Below are 21397 nucleotides of genomic sequence, written 5' to 3'. Positions count from 1 at the left end.
ATATATGAGCTTGGCCTGTACAACAGAGGAGGAAAATGACCGTAGACTAAACTAATCAACCGTGTTTTGGCTTCCCTTTTTTAAAATGAAACAAGAACTCATTGGTTATGCAACAACCTCCTCTAGCTTCCATGAATCAGCTCCGTTGATTGAGCTGGTCATAAAAGATCAACATTCTGGAGGGAATATCTATGACATAATTATTTTTTTCTGGTTTCCTCCACCCAAATCCAATAATGATGATCTAATTTACAACCCACTAACAAAAACAAATAGCCTGGACTAGTAAGAAGGGAAGATGTATGTCTTGTGTTAAGATAAACAATAAGCTGCCAATAAAACGCCAACACCCTAATGTCTACAAGACAATACTGACCTTCAGCTGGCTGTATAACAGGACCCAGTCTATCCTGTTAGATCACCTCACTTGAGTTCCATCTGATCTAATCACTATATTTAGAACAAAAAAGCAGCTTTTTGCTGCATTGATGACCTTTAATTTCGAGTTGTGCCCCACAGTCATTTTTTTCTCACTCTAGATGTCATCAGTCTTTGGGGTTGAATGACGGCCAGCATCATTCAAGCCATATCCTGTGAGTTTAGGCTGTCATGGACCCACCCCCTGGGATGGCATCATCACGTAGCCATAGCTCAGACTTATATTGCACTGAATGGAGCCCACATGTCATCACGTGAGCGCCGTTCAGTGCAGGAGTAAGGACTGCCCATTGCTGCCACTAAAGGAAAAGAGAAAGGTATCTCCAAACTGACCAGTAGACACATGGGACAAGGTAAGTCTTTGCATATACATTGTTTAAAGTGTGTGGCAAACCTCAAGTAGGGCAGATGCACTCATAATAAGATTCTACATCATGAGATATCCACAAGCATTACCGCACTGTGAGATATTAGGCCATGTCAAATCCATCATGGGTTCGTTCACTACACATATACAGGCATGCTCATATCCTAATAGTTGTTAAACTTCACTTCTTTCATTGAATGGCTACACTTACCATCAACTGTTAATCTGCAGCAGCAGGTGGATGTACTTCTAAAAGTTTAGTTTGCTGAAGCAAGGTGTATCAAACAACTGCCATTTGTTTACATTTACCATTTTTTTTTATCCTTTGTTGCATATCCACACTGCTGGTCTCCTGCAGCCTCTTTGCAACCCCTTTCCGTTTACTTGCATTCCAGCAACCTGCATGACATCTCCCAGGGCATGTTTCCTAATGGTAACAACAGTGGACTGTGCCTGTGTAATGGGAGAGCGTGAGACAGGCACAGACCGGAAGCACCAGCACAAGGACCTTCATGACAGAACCATCAGGTATTCTTTGAATGAAAGCAGCAGATTTAAAATGATGGAAAACCACGTTTGAAATGACATTAAAGGAGAACTATGGGGTCAGCGCTTTTCCCCATAGTTCTCCTTAGGGTAACGGGAGGACACAAACTAGCATCCTCCCGTCACCCTAAGCTCAGTATACCGCAAGCTACAGCTCGCGGTATACTGAGACGCTGCAGCCGGAGCGGATCCCGACATCGATGTCGAGATCCGCCCAGCTGCGTGAGTGACCTGGGACAGTCTCATTGTCACAGGTCGGCTAGAACTATGAGGTGAGTGAAAAGCACTCCCCTCATAGTTCTCCTTTAACCTGTTTAAACTTGATGTTTTAGACCCCGTTCACACTGAGCGGTTTGTCGCGCGATTTCCACTCCAAAATCACGCATATTTCCGCTCAATGTAGAGTGTCCCATGCATTTCAATGGAGCTGTTCACATCTGTTCACATCTCACAGCTCAATGCCACCTGTAGCTCGTCGCTCAAGGTGGTAGCTCGAACATGACCTATTTTGGGAGGCTGCCGCGCGATTTGGCCCCAATAGACTCAATGGTGTTGCGCATTACCGGCGATATTGCACGACCTTGTCGTGCGATATGGCTTTACAGAAGGGGTCACTTTTGCACAGCAATATGGAAGGAAAGAATGATGTCACATCAACACTGCTGTTGATTGGTTACAGCCCAATGTAGCAGCGACGAAGTCCCTCCCAAAAGTCGCGCTACGTAGCGCGACAAAATGTGCACTGTTGCTCAATATCGCGCAGCGTAGCTCAATGCCGCTCAGTGTAAATGGGGTCTTAGTGATTGGGTTAATGTGTATTTTAAAGCCTGACCAGGTCCTTAATGGATGGGATGCAAGGACAATGCGGGGTATTGGGTGGGAGGTAGCTTGAGCTGATAGAGCAGTGGTAGCCAAACTCTGGCCCTCCAGCTGTGGTGGAACTACAAATCCCATAACACATTGCAAGATTCTCAGCCACAGACATGACTCCCGGAGAGAGATGCATCATGGGATTTGTAGTTTCACCACAGCTGGAGGGCCGGAGTTTGGCTACCCCTGTGATAGAATGATAAAAGTCTGCTTTAAAAGAATGATTATACTTGTTGCTTGAAAATGCTCTATGAGGTATAAGCTGAATCCTAAAAACATGAAATACCCCTAAAAAAAAGCAGCCTTGTTTTCTCTTATGAAAGCATTCCTTGGTTTTCAGCCGGTTCCTCGCTCTTTTCATCTATGCAAGCGTCTTATTCTACAACTACAATGCAGCAGGTGGCTTCTTTACTTAATGCAAAGCAAACACCGTGATGTCACATCCTTGTCTTCACAGAACAGGTCCTGTCAGGACTCTCGGAGTTCCTTCTCCATGTTTACCCAGGGAATGTTTTAATCGCTGATCATTTACACTGTGCACTTGTTAGATACATAAAAGTGTACAAATTCGGGAGCTGTTTACACACCGCACTCATAATCCATGTAATCTTTACTTCCCTTCATGTGCTCTCCCAATAAATAAACACAGGGGAAACAAAAAAAAGTTTATAAGCATTAGGCTGAATGACGTCATGAAAAAAGAAAAGCATCATTGATTTAAAAACAAATAAAAAAATCAATATTTCACTTGCAGGTAGAGGACAATGTCATAACGTATCTCCTGGCTTATAGGTCCAATATGGTGGGGTGCCCCTGCTGAGGTTTCCTCCCGACTTTACAAAATCTCACTCCAAATGCAACTGGAAAAAGTATGGAAGAGCTGGGAACTTGAGTGCAAGAATCTTTCCCGAATTTGTACCCCGTGCATTAAGAGCTGATGGGTAAACCTTCAAAACTTACACATGCATTGACACATTCCTCTACTGATGATCTGGGGAGTTAAAAAAACGAACCTGCAGTGGGGCTGCCCCAGCGCTGCAAAGATTAAGCGCACATTTTGGTCTAGGGGGTAAAATAAAGAAGATATACTCACCTAATCTTCGGTCCCCACAGCCGCTCCTCCTCTGGCTCCGTGACATCATCAGCCGCAGCGGAGAGGAAGAGAGGTGAACGGTCACCACCGCGGGATCGAGGATCAGGTGGAGTATATCTTTTTTTATTTTAGCCCCTAGACCAAAACAAGCACGTAACCCTTGCAATGCAGGGGTAGCCCCACTGCAAGGGTTCATTTTTTTGTTATTCTTTGAAGCTGGCCATACACTGTGCAAATTTCGAGCTGGATGAAAATCATTCAATGGGTGGCCCTGTCGGCATGCTTCGATCAGAAAATTGAAGGGACTGGTTGGAAAATGTTCAAGCCAATTGGTTGCTGTCACTGTTCGGGTATTCTTACAGCGGCACACCAGCTGCTGTCAGAACACAGGAGCCCACTGGGTGATTCGTCTATTCAATCGGTTTGGGGCGGATGGAGGAATCTGTGATATTTTTATCATTCAGCTCAGAGTTTGAATGAAAAAAAATATAACCGTGTGAGGGCCAGCTTTAATTAGACCCGAACCAACAGATTTCAACTCTGTGTACGGTTATGATAATTGTTTACTAAGGTGAGCCCATAATCTGATAAAAGTTGTACAACTACGGCCCCTAGGAGTGTAGTCATCACTCCATACCATCTGACAGTCATCAGGCTTAGTGATAGGTTCTTAAAGGTTCACTTTATGAGCTAAGGGCAATGCAGGCTGTTGTGTTTTCCTACAGTGACTATTCTTGACATGAGTATATACTGTATACGCTCATTTCCCAACGCATGTTATAGACACTACGGCCCTGATTCATTGGCATGCTTAAGCACATTGCTCAAAGCGATCTTTCAGTTTATTAATATTGTGTTATTTGAGCCTTAATCTGTCTCTTTTTAGAATAACGTTAGAAGGAAAGTGGCTCAGTGGTTAGCACTTCTGCCTTTTAGCTCTGGGGTCCTTGATTTAAATCCAGCTCAGTAAACTATCCTCATGGAGTTCGCACGTTCTCCCTGTGCTTAAGTAGGTTTCCTCCGGGCACTCCCGTTTCCTCCCACACTCTAAAGACACGCTGGTAGGAAAACTGTCTCCTGTCTAAATTGGCCCTGTATGTCTAGATGTATATGTATAATAGGGACCTTACATTGTAAGCTCCATGAGCTCAGTGACTGACGTGAATATACAGAATGCAAATTGTTGCTGTTATATAGAAACCTGTAATAAATAATTCTAAGTAGCTGTAAAGGAACACTGTAAATACCTATCCCTTTGCCCGTGCCACTGAATTTTATTGCCTGAAGAATGTTTTGCATCTGACACCATTCCGGGAGCGTCCGATGCCTAGTTCCCCTCTGTGCTCATGCACGAACCACAACGCCACTACAGTAATGATGTCGGGGCCGGTGGATGGAGTGCTCAGTTGGGGGCCAGGCAACTGACACACTTCTTAACAATTCTGAAGATTCTTTGGCAATGGTAGAGATTGTATTTCAGATATGTGGGCAATGAGAAGTACAAATTAACTTTTAGTTTTTTTTCTACAAGCACTTCTTTGTTTAATGCCTTCAAAAGAGTAACTTTAGATGTTATTGCAGCATGATGAAACAGGGCCCATATGTTTGTCAAAAGAACCAGCATAATTATAACGGGTACTTTTTATTTTATTAACAATGAGTGCATAGATCTGGAACGGTTCCCTATGCTTCTGCAGTCTGAAGGACAGAAAGACTCGGGGAAATACTCTACTCTGGGGAAGCACTCTGCCCATTGATAACGGGCTGCTCTGATGTCCACTGGTTGTCCAGGATCCCGCTGCTTGATGAAGAACTTGCATTTGAAGGACACAGAAGAAGGCATGCAAACATCCGAGACTGTGCAGACAGCAGATGTGAAGTTGCCTCAGTTTGAACTATGGTGTACCCCCATTAGCTCCATAGCACCAGGGTCAGCAGCTGGTAAACAAGTGGAAACCAACCGATTACACTAAAGAGCGGGCAAATACACAGTTTTCTTATGGATGTTTGTGCTTCCTCCTGTGTCATTTGAAGGGCCTGGACATTCCTCTAGCTGGATGGCAGCAAAGTCCAGGATGCCCTTCATGACTTCCGAATAAACTATTCTCATCAATCATTAGCTGTACATATAAGCGCGGGTGGGAAAACTCTGCACTGAATAATCATTTACAAAATTGGAGTAAATTCTCTTGAGGCATAAACGGAACAAAACATACGGATTACAGTCATTCCAGAGGATTACACGGGGTGGACACTTTCTCTAATTACAGGCTACATACGTGTGCTTCTCAGATCACAGGCTCAAATTTAACACCAGGACTGGCAATTTCAGGCAGACAGCTAATTTTACAGGTGAAACACACATGTGAGCTGCTTCCTGCTAAAATTTTTGTAAAGAAATGCAGGTACGCTGTAAGGGCAAAAGTGGACATCCCTCCAAACGATGGTGTTCAGGTATATCCAGTAAAGGGTATTGTTAAATCCCAACTCCGGGATTCACTCTCGATAACACCCCCCCAACTGAGTGCTATTTTGCTATTGCTATTTTTTTTCACTATTTCAAAGTCTTCAGGTCAGTGACTTGACACTGCTGGGTCCTTATTTCCCAGCAGTGGGTGGTTCTTACTAATGCAGAGAGCAGCGCTGGTGTGATGACATCAATGGCGCTTTCTACGTCAATACATTTAGTGACCTGAATGATGGACATCTTGTGGAGAAGAGGTGCTCTGGGCACAGCTCTGGATTGAAGGCAAGTATTGCTGCCTGAGCTGCTTTTTTTGCTACAAATCAAATTTCCCCATAAGGTGGGCAAGCGTGCACAGGTCTGTCTGCGACCGCGATCTCGTCTAGAGGAAGCCACGACCACGTGTCAGAGCGGGGAAGATGGCCGCGGTCGTGTTAGTCACCCGATTTGGAGTTCGTGAACGGAAGCAAAATTTTGCAAAACTTCCTGTTTGTGAACTGAATTGTTGGCATACAAGCGTTCGTGAACCGAGGTACCACTGTATAATAGCTTACAGTCAAGGCTTTATTGCTGCAACATGTTGGACTTCTTTTACAAGGGCCTCCTGCATTTGTTTTTAAACGCACATGTTTATATACGTCCAGAGTATATAATGTATCCTTGGACAATGCACAGATTTCAATTTTTTCTAAACGCAGCTAAACTGAATGCACCTGAACACAAGAAAATGCAGAGTGTAAACAATACAGTTTAAAATCATTACATAAATGTATATGTGTTTTGAAATGTGCTATAAATGCATATACTGTATATGCATTTAGTAAGTGTGTGCGTGTATGTATGCATGTAAGATAGGGACCTTAGATTACAAGCTCCTTGAGGGAAGGGACTGGTGCGAGTATACAATGTGCAAAGCGCAATGTAAATTGTTCATGCTATATCAATGCCGGCAATGAATAATGTATGATCACATGCCCATGCAAATGAGGTCTTGAATGAATCAGATGATTGTGAACCTCCAATCTTGTGGCACCAGGTCCTTTTCTGTTCCAGTATGACCGTGCCCCATGCACAAAGCCAGCTCCATATGCACATGGATTGATGAGTTGGTGTGGAGAAACTCGAGTGGCCTGCAGAGTCCTGACCTCAACCCTACAGAAACACCTTTGGGATAATTTGGAATACTAAATGCAAGGCAAGTCTTCTCATCTACCATCACCAGTACCAAAGGCTCTTTTGGCTGAATGAGCAAAATTCCCACAGACACGCTCAAAAATCTTGTGGAAAGCCTTCACAGGAGTAAGGAGGCTGTATAACCACAAAGGGGAAGCAACTTCATATCAATGGCCATGGTTTTTGAAAAGAATGTCGCAGAATCTCATATAAGTATGATGGTCAGGTGTCCGCAAACTCTCGGCGATACAGTGTACCTGTGCAGCCATATGTGCTGTGCTATTTATGTGCATTACATTAAGAGGGTGGCAAGACTTCTGAGAGCCTGAAAGTCTGCGTTCTAGAGAAGCTGCCTGATTCCTGCCTGCTCTTGGACTATCAATGTAATCAACACCTACCTTGAGACCTATCCCTACCTAGGAAGCTCCCATAACATCCTATCATCTAAAAGAAGCATCCTGGCTGCAAGTTTGATTTCACCTTTCAGCTGGCATGTGAGTACTAAACGTGAAAGAAAGATTTAGCTAATCATGCTAGCTCAATGAATGAATAATTTCAGGAATTTTGAATTAATATATAAATAGAACAGAGGTATATAGATTACATGTTTCTTTAATTGGCATTCCACTTTATTTTACTACTTATTATTTTGTGACTTCTGATGTTACCTTATAATTAATCCTGACCTTTCTTTTGAGAGTGCCACCACAGCTAACTGTTAGATATGATTGCAGAAAACAGTTGACTCTTTATTCATGTGATTACTCTTTAATGAGTTAGCTTAAGGATGTCTGAACTAGAAAAAAAAAATCTACTCCCATGATGCAGTGGGGGATATTCTTGTACTGCTCAAGCATGAAGTGTGTAGCCAGCCATTAAGTGTTGGAGACAGTCCGATGAAAGCTTTCCAATGAAGCCGCTAAATTGCATGCTATCTGCTTGCTCAGATTATAGGATCAAATTAATATTTACAGGCTTATTCAGAAAAGGGTGGAGGAGTTTGGAGAAGGCAGGAGAAGTGAACAATCTGGGACAACATGGCTGAACTGGGAAGTGAGCGGAATTGGAGAATGTTTCCAAATCAGCGATGTTGTCCTAGATTGTTCACTTCTCCTGTCTTCTCCAGACTCTTCACCCTTCTGTGAATAGCCCCCGTAGTGATTTTACCAGCTACTCATTTTCTTCTCTAAGTGGAAAACTGACAGTGCGATGCTGCGGCAGCCCTCATGCTTTGTTCTGCCCCATTTGGAACTGTTGTGAGTTTTCACTGCATGCAAGCAACCTTGAAGATAACACTGATGTCTCACCCGTCTCATCTTTTCCTGGGTTCCAATGTTTCCATCAGCTACTGATCACTAACATAACAGGGAATGCTCACTATCTTCAGGCATGTCCCAGCACTTATTCCTAAATTCTCAGGATCGGCTCCTCTATGCCTATTTCTTTGTTCTTTTCATCTGTCCGGCTTCTAGTTCATTTTAACTGTCATCAGGAATATCATCATCAGACAGTTTACTGATTGAGTAGCACTGAAGGAATGGCTAGTAATAGTAACATTAAACTAGACTTGTTCTGTAATGTTGAAGACGTTTCATAGCTTACCCAAGCCACTTCTTTGGTTCCAATGGGTTTCAGAAGATACCACAGACACCTTAAGGCCCCATTCACACTGAGCGACATGAAAATCGCGCGACGAGCGATATCGCACGACTTTTTCCTATTGGGCTGTATGCAATCAGGAGCAATATCGCTCAAAATCGCTCGAAAAAAAGGGTCATGTAGGAGCGACAAGCTACCAGCGACAAGCTACAAGCGATATTGAGCAATATTGAGCCACGAGATGTGAACAGCTACATTGAAATGGATTGGAGAAGCTACATAGAGCGATATCGCGTGGAAATATGAGCGATATCGCTGCAAAAATCGCTCTATAAATCACTCAGTGTGAATGGGGCCTTATACGATCCCCATGGAATGTGTCAAGGCAGATAGTGATTCTCTAAGAACAGGATGGAGATGTGAAAGTTGTGGAAACACCTGGTTCTACTTACATATTCCTATCCATGGTGTCAGGAAGAAACTGGAACAAGGGTCTTCCACATATAATGCAGTTTTAACAGCACTACCTAGGCATTTTGAATTCACAACTTCCTTCAGCCATGTGAATAGAAAGATCATCACATATGCAGACCCCTGACACCATGGATGGGATTATGTAACCAGAACAAGGTGGTTTCACAACTTTCACACCTCCCATCCTGTTCTTTGAAAAATCAATATCCGACTTGACACATTCCATGGTGATCAGATTACGTCTGTGCTACCTGTGCAAATATTAATTATGGGTATATTCCCGATACTTATTTGGTCTGCATATGTGTAAATCTTTCTAGTCACATGGCCGAAGGTGTGAATTCAAATCGCCGGGGCAGAGATGTTCAAAAAGCATTATGTGGTTGACAGATGGTGTTGAAGGCCCTCAATCCCGTTTAGGGATGGTTGCTCCAGTTTCTTCCTGACACCAGGGATGGGATAATATAACTAGGGAAAGATGGTTCCACAACTTCCACCCCTCTGATCCTGTTTTGGACAATCAACATTTGTCTTGACATGAGATGTGATTTGATGAAGTTGTCTGGGCTACCTGTGTAGATATAAATCCTGGGGTATGTTGTTGACAAAATACATTAACTGAAGAAGTGGCTTGGATAAGTTACTATTATTATTTATTACAGGTATTTATATGGTGCCAACAATTTACAAAGCACTCTACATACTGCACATTCACATCAGACCCTGCCCTCAGGGATCTTGCAATCTAAGGTTCCAGACACATACTAGGGCCAAATTAGACAGGAGCCAATTACCCTTGCAGCATGTGTTTGGAGTGCAAGCACAATGAGAACATGCAAACTTGTTGCCGATCGTGACCTGGCTGGGATTTGATCAAGGGACCCCAAGTGCTGCAAGGCAGAAGTGCTAACCACTAAGCCAAAATGACATAAAAAATCCAGTTGAATGTGACTAACTACCAATAGCTATACCATGACCTGAATATATGAGCATCTTCACAGACACCAAGGAATGCCATTTAACATTTAATTGACTTGCACAAAGAATTATACACGTATGACACATCCCAAAGTTCACCTAACAGGATGACTTGGGTACATAACAGTGTAATGACTGTGTAAAATTAGCAATGACCTACAGCAACCAATCATTTTAAATTAGTTCAGAGAAATTAAATCCGCCACAGATGGAATCTGACTGGCTGATGCAAGCTAGGGCACTATTCACATTCCCTGTATAGTGGTAATAATGCAAATGGTTTTACCCTGAAAACAGATCAGTTTTAGGGCAGTCATGCTTGTGATTTTGCTTCCGACGAGAATGTTCCAACATCAGGATTGTTATGGAGGACACAGTGAAGAGGTGACACACTCCTCTGCTTAAATGTATGGCTCTCTCGCTGGCTGGATGACCAAAGTGTCACTCTGTCACCAGCGACTTACATTCTGTAGCATTTTCAAAAGCAAGGGAGTAATATCTCGCTGCCGAAGCCCGGTGAGGGAGCGACACATACAAAGAAGATGCAAATTCAAGTGATCCTGATACTGACAGGTTCTCGCCAAGGGAGAGCATCACATGTGCAACATCAGCCTTAGGTTGGCTACATATTTATGGATTGTGCAAACTATGGACTAGGGATACTAGTATCGGTGCAGATGACGAGTATTTTGGAGAGTACTCGAACTCACCCAAATGCTCCGATGCCTGGCCCCATACTTGAGTTTCTGGTATCAGGAAGCCGGGCAGCGCTTCATTACACACTGCCCGAATTCCTGATTGGCCGAGAAGCCAGCTCTATCGTCACTTGTGACGAGAGAGCATGGAGCCGGCTTCTCGGCCAATCAGGAAGCCAGTCAGCATGTAATCACACGCCCCCCCGGCTTCCTGATTGGCCAGGAAGCTGGCTCCATGCTTCCTCGTCACCTGGCGACGAGGTAGCATGGAGCCGGCTTCCTGGACAATCAGGAAGCTGGGTACCGTGTAATGACGCATTGCCCGGCTTCCTGATTGGCCAGCTTCTCGACCAATCAGGAATCCCACTAATATCGGAAAACCGGGTGGTGAGTCTTTACAATGCCGCCCGGCTTCCCGGCTAATCGGGAAGCCGGGTGGCAAGCCATTACATGCCACCTGGCTTCCTTAATGGGACTTCCGGTATCAGTATGTACCGGAAAACAAATATCGGTACTCGTACTTGATACCGAAAAACTGGTATTGGTGCAACCCTAGTGTTAACTAGTGATGAGGTTGGACTTGGTGCAAACCCAGTTCGCCCATTTCTTTTGGAGATGCAAATCTCAGCATGCCTTGAAAACCTCCAAAGTCCCGTTTACACCAGTGCGATTTAGGTGCGGTAAAAAATCTGATGCGCTTTCATTAAAATGCATGTTATATAGAGTTCAATTGTGACGCATGTAAAATGCACTTAAGACAACACTCCTGAACCGCAAAAGGTGTGACCCGGCTCTATTACCCATGCAAAGGAAACGTAATGCACATTCCCCACTACAAGCATCAGCTCGCCTCACCCAAAGTGTATCTAAAGAAAATCAATTTTTTTATAGAAAAAGTTTACACTGCTATGTCCACCACGGGGAGTTTCTCTCGGTTTGTCCTCCTGAGGCAGCAAGTGAGGGAAAAACCCAAACTTTAAAGTGACATTAAAGTGTAAATTTTTTTTTTCCTTCCCTAATGTTAGTGTCAGCACTTACCTTAAATTATGTCTCTTAATCCGATCTTCTTCTTCTTTCCTGTCCCTTTCAGCCTTCTCTCCAGCGCTGCGGCGGGTCTCCGATCCAGCGCTCACTCCTCTGTACTTGCTGGTACTTCCTTTCCCACGGTGTCTGCATGCGTCCATAGACTTACCTTGTGTCTCTCCTCATATCACGGACGAAATTCTGAAGTGCGCATGCGCCTGCCCCAAGATCCTTTGTGGCTGCCCAAAATTTTTCAGATTTTCGAATGGGAGCGCGTGGCGTAGACACAGGTAAGTTTAAACTGATTTCAAAGGTTTCTTTTTTTTGTTTGTTTTTGCATATATATCTACTGCTTGCTAGCAGTAGATATATGCAACAACACCTGAGGGTTTAATAACCCTTTAAGTTATCACTAGAACAAGAACACAGGGGAAATCATTCAATGATTGGCTAAGTGGGCGTTTTCCTCACTTTGGAGAGAATGCCCCTTAGGCCTGGTTCACAAGGAGCGCATTGTCGCAGCGGATTCAGCCTGACCAAAAGCTTCACCGAAAAAATCCCATTCATTCATATGGCCCCTGTGCACACCTAAGCGTTTTGTCAATATAAGCAAAAACGCCTGTCGCCGGAAAAAGTACCCGAGCTTTTTTTTGGCAGATTTCAGCTCGTTCTGGCCCCATACACTCAAAAGGAAACGCTTGAATGCGCGTTGCAATTAGTTTTGCGGGTTTTTAATTGACTTCGATGTATCACAACCTGCTGATAAAACCGTGCGTGATTAATATATGCGATTAAATGCGCGTATAAAAATGCAGGGGAAAAAACGCACGTTTTTACGCTGTGAAAGCTTAGGTGTGAATCTGGCCTTATGTTCTATTGGGTCTACAGATCAAAAAGTGAAAGAAAATCTCACTAATGTCACACAGATGGCAAAACAAAAAACTGAGCGAGGTGTTAACCATTCCTTACCCTCTCCAAAACTAAAGTTTCACTTTAATGCGCTCTAACTGCTGTGGAACTACAAAGTCCAGCCGCACAGCGGCTTATAACATTCCCAGAAGTTGCAGACATTGTGTACATACCGTATTTGACATAATGGTTGTGAACTATAAATATAGCTGTAACATTTGTACTTACAGTGTATGGCGGGGTGGGTAAGGAAATTTTGGAGACTACTTTCAACAAGTGGCCATTTTTTTTGTGGTTGATATGACAGATGGAGGTATTCACCACTATGGCATTCAGATCGTTTAATTTCCATGTGAACGGGTACGGCTCGGGAAGCGGTATGAGCGATTCCACTTCATAAGCGTCTTCCTCCTGGTCCACAGGCCACAGACCACTGAGTGTGTCCGAAGACCAGAGAGATTTGTGGGAATCCATCGCGGGAACTACTGTGGCGATCCCAATTCTATATCTGAAGGGCAAGGTGATGCCGCAAAACCCTTTTCACGTGTCGCTGCAGAGAACATGCCGCTTGGGTCATCGGCGGATGTGTAATGCCAGCCCTGTACGCACGACCGAGGCTCATATCAAAGACAAAAGAAACGTTGAAGCGTCTTTAGATGGATCAGATAATTCCTCAGCGTGGGAAGTGTCCATGTTTGTAGAGGAAAGCAAAGTCCTTAAGGGTTACAAAATGCATCATGCAAAGCAGCCAGGACAAATCCACACCATCACATTTGCAGCGGAAGGTCGATGGGGGCAGTTGGAGCTGTCAGATGCTCTTCAGCAGGAAGGTGCGTCAAAGGGGTGGCTTGGACCAAGTCAAGTCATCTGGAGAGGATGGACTATGTAAGGTCAGCAGTGGGACACCCAATAAAGATGACCAACTGTCAACAAGGTGATGGTGTCACGCTGGTGAAAGAGCCGGAGACATGTCCGGATGAAGCAGAAACTTTCCGTAGCAGCACTCTGGACGGCCAGGTCTTCTGTGGAGCATTAGGATTCTGCAGCCTCCCGCTGAGCAGAATGATTGCATCGCCTGCCTTCCGTGTGAAAGAGAGAGACAGGCAGCGGGGAGTGGCTTGATACCTTCAGACAGGTAAACATTAACTCTCTACAGGCCAAGGGGCACAAAGGCTGAGAGATTCCAAACAATGTATGAGCGAGGCCTGCAGAATAGAGTGTGTTAATGACATACACCCACCATCTACCTGGATGGCATAAGCCTGGTACACGTCACAGGAGGCTGGGTGCTCGGAGCTGCCTGCCAAAAGATCGACGTTTACCCGATTCGTGGCTCTGCGCACGGAATGCAAAGACACGGAGGACAGATCGTCAAAATGGACGGGGGTGTGGCTGGCTTGAGGGCTTACTGCACCCAAAACAAAAAATGCAGTTTTGGGACGCTCTGAAAAATGAAGATTTCTTCCAAAACTCCTGCTACTTGCTGTTCAATTGTTTGTCCGACAAATGCGTCTGTCCCTGCCTTTTACTTGGACAAGTAAGTCAGAAGAGGTCCGAGCCTTGTGCTGGCATACATGGGGGTTGACGGAGCCGCACACTGCTCTGATCTTAGCCGAGTCCTGTTGATTTGGTTAACATTTGAGCAGCGTGTGGCCCCATCAGCAACCCCTCTGTCAATTTTTCAAGAAACTTTTGTTCAAGGAGCCGGTCCGTAAATTTTCAGCCAACCAGCTGCAGGCATTGTTCGGGTATTCTGAGAGCGGCACACGCATTGCTGTCAGAATACAATAGCTCGGCGAGGGTGTTTCCCTCATCAGCGCTGTTGCGCTTACCGTGGATGGGGAAATCAAGCAGTTTTTTCTCTTTCAGTAAGGGCTGTGCAAGAGAAAGCTACAGATTTCCCCATTAACGCCAAACAGCATGGATGGACAAATCTTCCCTGTCGGCTATTGCATTTTGACAGCTGGTACCTGTGGCGGTCAGAATATCCAAACAATGACTGCAACTGATTGGATGCAATTACTGTTCGGCTGGCAATTTTCCACACTCCTTCAATCAAGGTTTGCAGAGCCAGGCTGTGCCAACCGGGCCAATTCCAGTATTGTTAAAGTGGGACCATGGGTAAAATAACATATATATTGCACCATTGTGTGTATTATCGCACAAAACGCGATCGCAGATGAAAATCGTGCAATAATCGTAAGGCGTATGGGCGCCTTTAGGCTAGGACCACTCCTGGGCGACTCCTGACCGCCCGGCAATCGTGCACAAAACCGTGCGGTCACCGAGTCGCTCACCGCAGCCGATCACGCGGTGGGTGCCATTATTTTCTAATGACACTGCAGTCGCGCCAGGCGGATTGCGCGCTTTCCTGCTGTGATTCTGCTTGTGCAATTGACCGTGAAAAAAGCAGCGCGTCGTGTGTGCCAAAAAAAGGTACTTGTACCTATTTTTAGCGATTGCTGTGCGGATGTCACCCCATTGAAATCAATGGAGCCACGCGGCATCCGCTGTGTGCACTAGCACACGATCGCGCGTCCCTGGTGTTGCTGCGGTGTGAACCTAACCTAAATGTTTCTGGCAGTCAACGTCATAAATGTAATGTTTATGTGCCCATAGTTCCACTTTATGGAACATAATCCTGCAGGTAAAATATACAGGTGAAACTCGAATAATTAGAATATCGTGCAAAGTTCATTTATTTCACTAATGCAACTTAAAAGGTGAAACTAATATATGAGATAGACTCATTACATGCAAAGCAAGATAATTCAAGCCGTGATTTGTCATCATTGTGATGATTATGGCTTACAGCTCATGAAAACCCCAAGAACCCCAAATCCACAACCTCAAAAAAGTAGATTATTACATGCAATCAATGAAACAAGGATTGTACATAGAACAATATCGGACCTCTGAAAAGTACAAGCATGCATATGTACACAGTACTTGGTTTGGGCCCCTTTTGAAGCACTTACTGCAATTACTTTTGCACGATATTCTAATTATTCGAGTTTCACCTGTATGTGTAAAGATTTTAATATAATTCTTTTGCAGGTTAATTCCTTTTCCTCCCTGCTGAAGGAATTACAGTTTGTTTCACTGCGTCCTTTCTTTAATGGACTTCTCAATGTAAAAATTTGCCTTCGTTATAACCAACTGAGCAATCTCAGTGTTGTAATGGGAAAAGCTGCAGTGTCTGCATTTCTTTAGAAGTGGATGAGCCATGGAGAGTATCTCAGCAAAACAAAAACTCCCATTAAAAAGGGATGGAGGTGATTTTCTTTGTATCTCACGGCAGACTTCAGAAGAAACCAAGCACACAACTGAAAAATTATTTCTGGGGGGATTTTATACACAGAGTAAAGAAGGCCTCCGGGGTGCCATGTTGGGGAGGCAACATCCGAACTGTTACAGTTTTAGACAACTACAATGTCTGTAGATTTAATTAGAAAATAAAAAAAATACAAAACGGCCTATGTAGCTAATATAGCTCGGCATTTCAGTGAAAGTGGAGGTTTTTTGTTGGTTTGCCTTATAGGTATACATACCTTCTTATGAAGAAAACCAATGAATGAAAGGGGTGGGGCAAGAACAGAAAAGCTGGGAAGGAATGAGCTAGATGGTGCTGGATGTCCTTCAGCTAGGAAATGAGGCGGGCTCTATCCGCATTGATGCAAATTCTAATGAACATTGTGAGAAGCTCACAGCGTGCAGTGAAATCAGAGTAAGCAATTTTAATACAGAAGAGGAGAATTTACAACTGTGCATGACTATAGGAAAGGCCACGGCTCACAGCTCTGGGATCACTCACAATAGTCAGGACAAGCAGACTGGTGCGTCACCCTGAGAACAGTATGTCTCTCACCGCTGATGAAATGCAGTATGATGTTTTATTAAGCAGAGATCCGATTACACAGCAAATATAAGATTACAGCCTGAGGCAGATGTGACAAATCAGTCAAACATAAAGATCTCTAAAAACATCTTACTAAAGTAGTACTAAAAGCTATGTATTTTACCGCAAGGCATTCCCTGTATTAAGATAAAAATGCCCCAATAGCGTTGCTTGGCCCCTCGTCCCCAAATACTTACCTACAGTATATGTGCATCAGTTCCTGGATGATCTGTGCCATATCCCTGAACATCCAGGTAGTAAAGGAGGGTAATGAGGGTAAGGGGGTTACTGGCTGCTGCAGCTGTCTATCAGATTGCTGTGAGGAGGAAAGTGGCTTGCTTGGCTTTGTGTGTCTCGAAGGACGCATGCAGCTCAGCTCAGATCCCAAATGGGAGTATGGATGTCTCCATTGCACCTTGCTAGGTAAAGGAGACACCCAAAAACGGGAAAGGGAACAACAGTTTGGGACCAGCCAAATACAAATAAAAAGGGTCATTTTTAAGGATGAAGAGGCAGCGATCGGCATCCTCCGCCCACTGCTCAGAGGAGAATGTAGAAGGGTCCAAAGCTACGGTGATCTTGGACAGCAAACGGTTACTGTGCATGGATGCGGCCATGTGGCCAGGTCATTACTTTCTAAAGGTAGAGTACACCACCTGGTTACTTAATCTCATTAATACTGAGTGTGTGCTCTGGTGTTGCACAACAACACATAAACCTACTCTAGTTGTTTAGGGATCTTTAATCTACACATCTGAGCCAACTGCACGAGCACTAACATGGAGGGAGCATGAGCATCCACAGGATTATGCATGGTCATGCCTGCTTTCCTTTAGGTATGCGAGTGAATAGTCCATTGTCACACACTGTATCGGCTTTAGGCTGGTAGTAGCAGTCACGACCACAGCGAAGGTGCCAGGAACCAAACACAGAGTCAAGAATCGTGTTTGCTGCTGACTGACATGACACCTGACATGACCATCAGAACAAGTACATTATACTACACTTATGTTAGCTGGGGGTAATTAGGCTGCAATGCAGGCAGGTATGAGTTATCTAAGCAGGGTTAGGAGAAGGCTCACTGCACTCCAGACTGTATGACAGCAGCACATATGTTTTACTATATACAACTCTTCCAGGGCTGGGGATATGCTGGCGTCATACATATCTTTCAAAGACTTCAGTGGTAAGATCCTTGTACCCGCCTGTTGCCACCATTTTAATGCAGTAGAACTGCAGGGAAGAGACCTTGTTGCTAGAGTCCTTGAGAAACAAAGTCAGAAAGTGATTCAGCCTGCCAACATCCACCTATAACTATGTCACGTTTGGGTGAACTGATGCGTTATCACCTTCACGGCTGGTTGGACTGATGTTTAAAACACAAGGATAGGCAACTTCAGCACTCGAGCTGTTGCGGAATTACAAGTCTAGGGACACCTTCACTGTAACCCAGCTTGGTCCCAGCAATTATGCAGGGCACACTTGCATGCACAGCAAGAACACCCAGCACATCTGCTCCTAGAGGTGATCCATGCTTTTAATGTTTAAAAAGCAGCTAGTGTAGATCTATCCTCTCTAACAGGATGGCTGTGTGGATTACCATGTAGGCTTAAGCCGACCTATTATTAAGGGGTTATCAAAGTCAGGTGATATCTTTGCTTGCTTCACTCACCTTAGGGTAAGGTAAACACAACAAGCAGTCTCCAAGGAGCTACAAATGGCTCGCACTCCCGCAGCATCTTATATGGGGTCTTGTGGCCCCCAATCAGCTGCAGATAATAGAGCTGGTGCAGCCAGTCAAGGCATAAGACCTAAAGACGAGGTCTAATCCGACAGCGATTTTCCTAAAATCCTTTAATGTGCAGATACACCCTTCATTATCTAGCAGCAAATTATAGTTTTAATGGCTTCTAATTATGCCATAACAATAGGACACAAGTGAAATATGACTGCTCTTAAAAAAAAACAAAACTATAATGCATTTTCAGTAAGTACGCATTTCCAGTTATTACGGCATTAATAACATACCGTCATACCGTGACTGGATTCCCCCCTCCCCGCACTGGTCCTCAAGCGCTGACTGGCGGAACGGACGGGGGAGGGGGAGGGTACAGCTGGCTCTGCCTCTAGATAGGCAGAGCCAGCTGTCACTCACGCAGCTGGGCGGATCCAGACATAATTGTCGGGATCCGTTTCAGCTGCGGCGTCTCAGTATACCGTGAGCTGCAGCTCGCGGTATACTGTGCTTTGGGGGACGGGAGGACGCTAGTTTGTGTTCTCCCGTTACCCTTAGGAGAACTATGGGGAAAAGCCCTAACCCCATAGTTCTCCTTTAAGTCCCAGCATATCCTCTCCTGTTATAACATCAGCATTGTAATAGGAATATATACTAGAGTGGTTTTGCATAATACAATCAAAGCTTACTTAAAAAAAATCAGAGGTGCCCCGAAAGGAAATTTCAAGACCGAAACTAAATTTTTAAAAAATGTCAGGCTGAAACCGAAAATGTTTATTTAATTTTTTTCAAATTTAAAAAAAAAATTTCTTTTTCTTTTTGATAAACTTTTACATTTGTTACTTTACTTTTAGGGGCTTTGGGGAAATATTAGGGGTCTAAACCGAAAAAAAGAAAAAGAGATTGAGGACACAGAGTCCTCAATCTCTTTTTCTGCAGCCCTGTTATCAATGAACAGGAATCCTCTATACCGAGTGTTCCTGTTCATTCATAACATGAGGACAGAGTATGTTTACTATAACCACAATCATGAATGGACAGGAAGTGATTTGGAAAGGGTGGCATTCTGACCACCACTGTAAAGGGGGCATTCTTCTCATTGAACACCAGTATTTGGGGCATTTTGCTCACTGAGCCATGACAAATGGATTTTATAAGGGGTTCCCCAAGATCTGAAAAGTATTGTAAGGGTTCCTCTGGGGTGAAAGGCTTGAGAAAGGCTGAGCTAATGTCAACCTATTGAACACCGACCCTAATGAAACCACACTTTGAAGTGACACAAAATAATCCTCTCTTCTCTCTGGAAGCAAAGCAATGATCATTTTCAGGTGCTGCCAAAAGCAACCTTCTTTTGAAATCGACTACCCTGGCATCATCCTGTTCTATTAATATTATTAGAACATGGTGCCAAGGGAAGATCACAAGCTACGTCAGTCAGGTGTAAACACATATTGTGAGGCCGCAGACAAAGCAAAGTCAACAGAAAATAATTAGTATAACAACAAGGAACAATGACACGTTTCAGTAAACCTTGGAGTGGAGGATTATGGGTAATGATTGGCAGTCTGTAGGCACCCTCACCCTTCTAAGCTAGAACAGCATCTATACACAATCCCGCTGCAGCCACGTTTTGGTGAGATGCCCAGAGAGGGTAATGAACCAAAGAATGGATTAAATCATCCTTACTTTACATGCAACTGGAAACTATAGCTAATGTACACGTATGAAAGCTGAACTTCAAGGACACGTGAGGCGATAAAGATCAAGATAAGCTTAATGAAATGATCATTCAGATGTGCTTCAGATATTGAATTTTTGTTATAATTCTCTATCTAAATTTTCACTGAATGGTAATGTGGGCAGGAGGTCTGATCCATAGGAAGGTCTCTTTTCATTATATTCGTGGATCCACAGTTTAATGTCATCTCCCACAAACATCTTGTTAGCGCAACGCCCAAATGATTTTACATTTAGGTGGGGAGGCGTCACCTAGCAGGAAGTCACAGATGGACCAACGAGACCTAATTCAATCATTCTACCGACATAGAGACTAAATATAAAGGAGAGACATTTCTACTAATAAATTACTGTCCTCCCAAGTCCTCTAAGACTATAATTATTATTATATAGGATTTAAAATAATATAAAGAAGACATTACAGTTACAATACAATTCAAGACAAGATGGTAAGGAGGGCCCTGCCCCTGAGGGCTTACAGTCTACAGAGGGGGGCAAGTGATACATGAGGAGGTAGCTGTGTGGGGATGAACTGTTTGAGAACGTGATGGTTGAGTGGTTAGGTTAAGGTGGGATAGGCTTCCTTGAAAAGATTAGTCTTTAGGGATTGCCTAAAAGGCAGAGAGAGTAGGAGATAGTGGACAGGTTGGGAGTTCCAAAGGATGGGAGAGACTCCAATGAAGTCCTGGAGGAGAGCATGGGAGCAGTTGACGGGGGAGGTAGAGAGCAAGAGGTCTTTGGAAGAGCGGAGGGGACGGATAGGGTGATACTTTGAGACAAGGTTGGAGGTATAGCCGGGGGTTGCAGACAATGAGCGGTTGGTTAGGTGGATGAGTCGAGCAGCAGCATTCATGATAGACTGAAGGGGGGATATCCTGTGTAGAGGAAGGCCAATGAGGAGGTAGTTTCTTCTTGATATGGATCATTTTATACCATTGCAGGAGCCAGATATTGGTTAAATTATAGACAGAGCATTGTCTCCCTTTATGTGCCACTGTATTGTTGAAAACTACAAACAAAAATACATTTAAACACAACATCCTCTAACATCCAACAGTCTCTAACATCCTAGACTGTGTAGATATTTTTATCCTTAGTCTGCTGTGTGCCACACTGTTCATAGATGAGCTTATGGTGAGGTTACAGTACTCCCAGCAGCTCATGGACGGATGTACGGATCATAAAACTCGTCAATTTAAACAGAAGTAGAACCATGAAAATAAGGAAGCAGGTGAACACTCTAACGCTTGGTCTTTGTCATTGATAAGGCAGGCAGGACGAGGGCAGTAAAATTAGCAGGAACTTTTCTCGGAGATGTAAATAGCCCATAGCCCTCCGGTTTGAGGTCATAGGTCAGGAGGGGCTGCAGTTGATGTCACCGGGATCTTCAGTCAAAAG

The 21397-nt window shown here is 44.1% G+C and overlaps 1 protein-coding gene across 1 annotated transcript in view; it reads right to left on the bottom strand.

Moving 5' to 3' along the window:
• LOC108787907 (A-kinase anchor protein 9-like) overlaps positions 1 to 13143 on the bottom strand; it is an 89561-nt gene extending 76418 nt beyond the window's left edge. The window contains exon 1 of the mRNA XM_018557599.1: positions 12858 to 13143. Coding sequence (XP_018413101.1) covers positions 12858 to 13103 — 246 coding nt within the window. The 5' untranslated portion in view covers positions 13104 to 13143. The remainder of the gene's footprint in view (positions 1 to 12857) is intronic.
• Between the last annotated feature and the right edge of the window lie 8254 nt (positions 13144 to 21397).

This window comes from Nanorana parkeri, unplaced genomic scaffold, assembly GCF_000935625.1.
Source record: "Nanorana parkeri isolate BGI_ZX_2015 unplaced genomic scaffold, ASM93562v1 scaffold291, whole genome shotgun sequence".
Taxonomy (NCBI): Eukaryota; Metazoa; Chordata; class Amphibia; order Anura; family Dicroglossidae; genus Nanorana; species Nanorana parkeri.
Note: the sequence above shows the minus strand (reverse complement) of the source record. Positions and strands in the feature narration are given on the sequence as shown.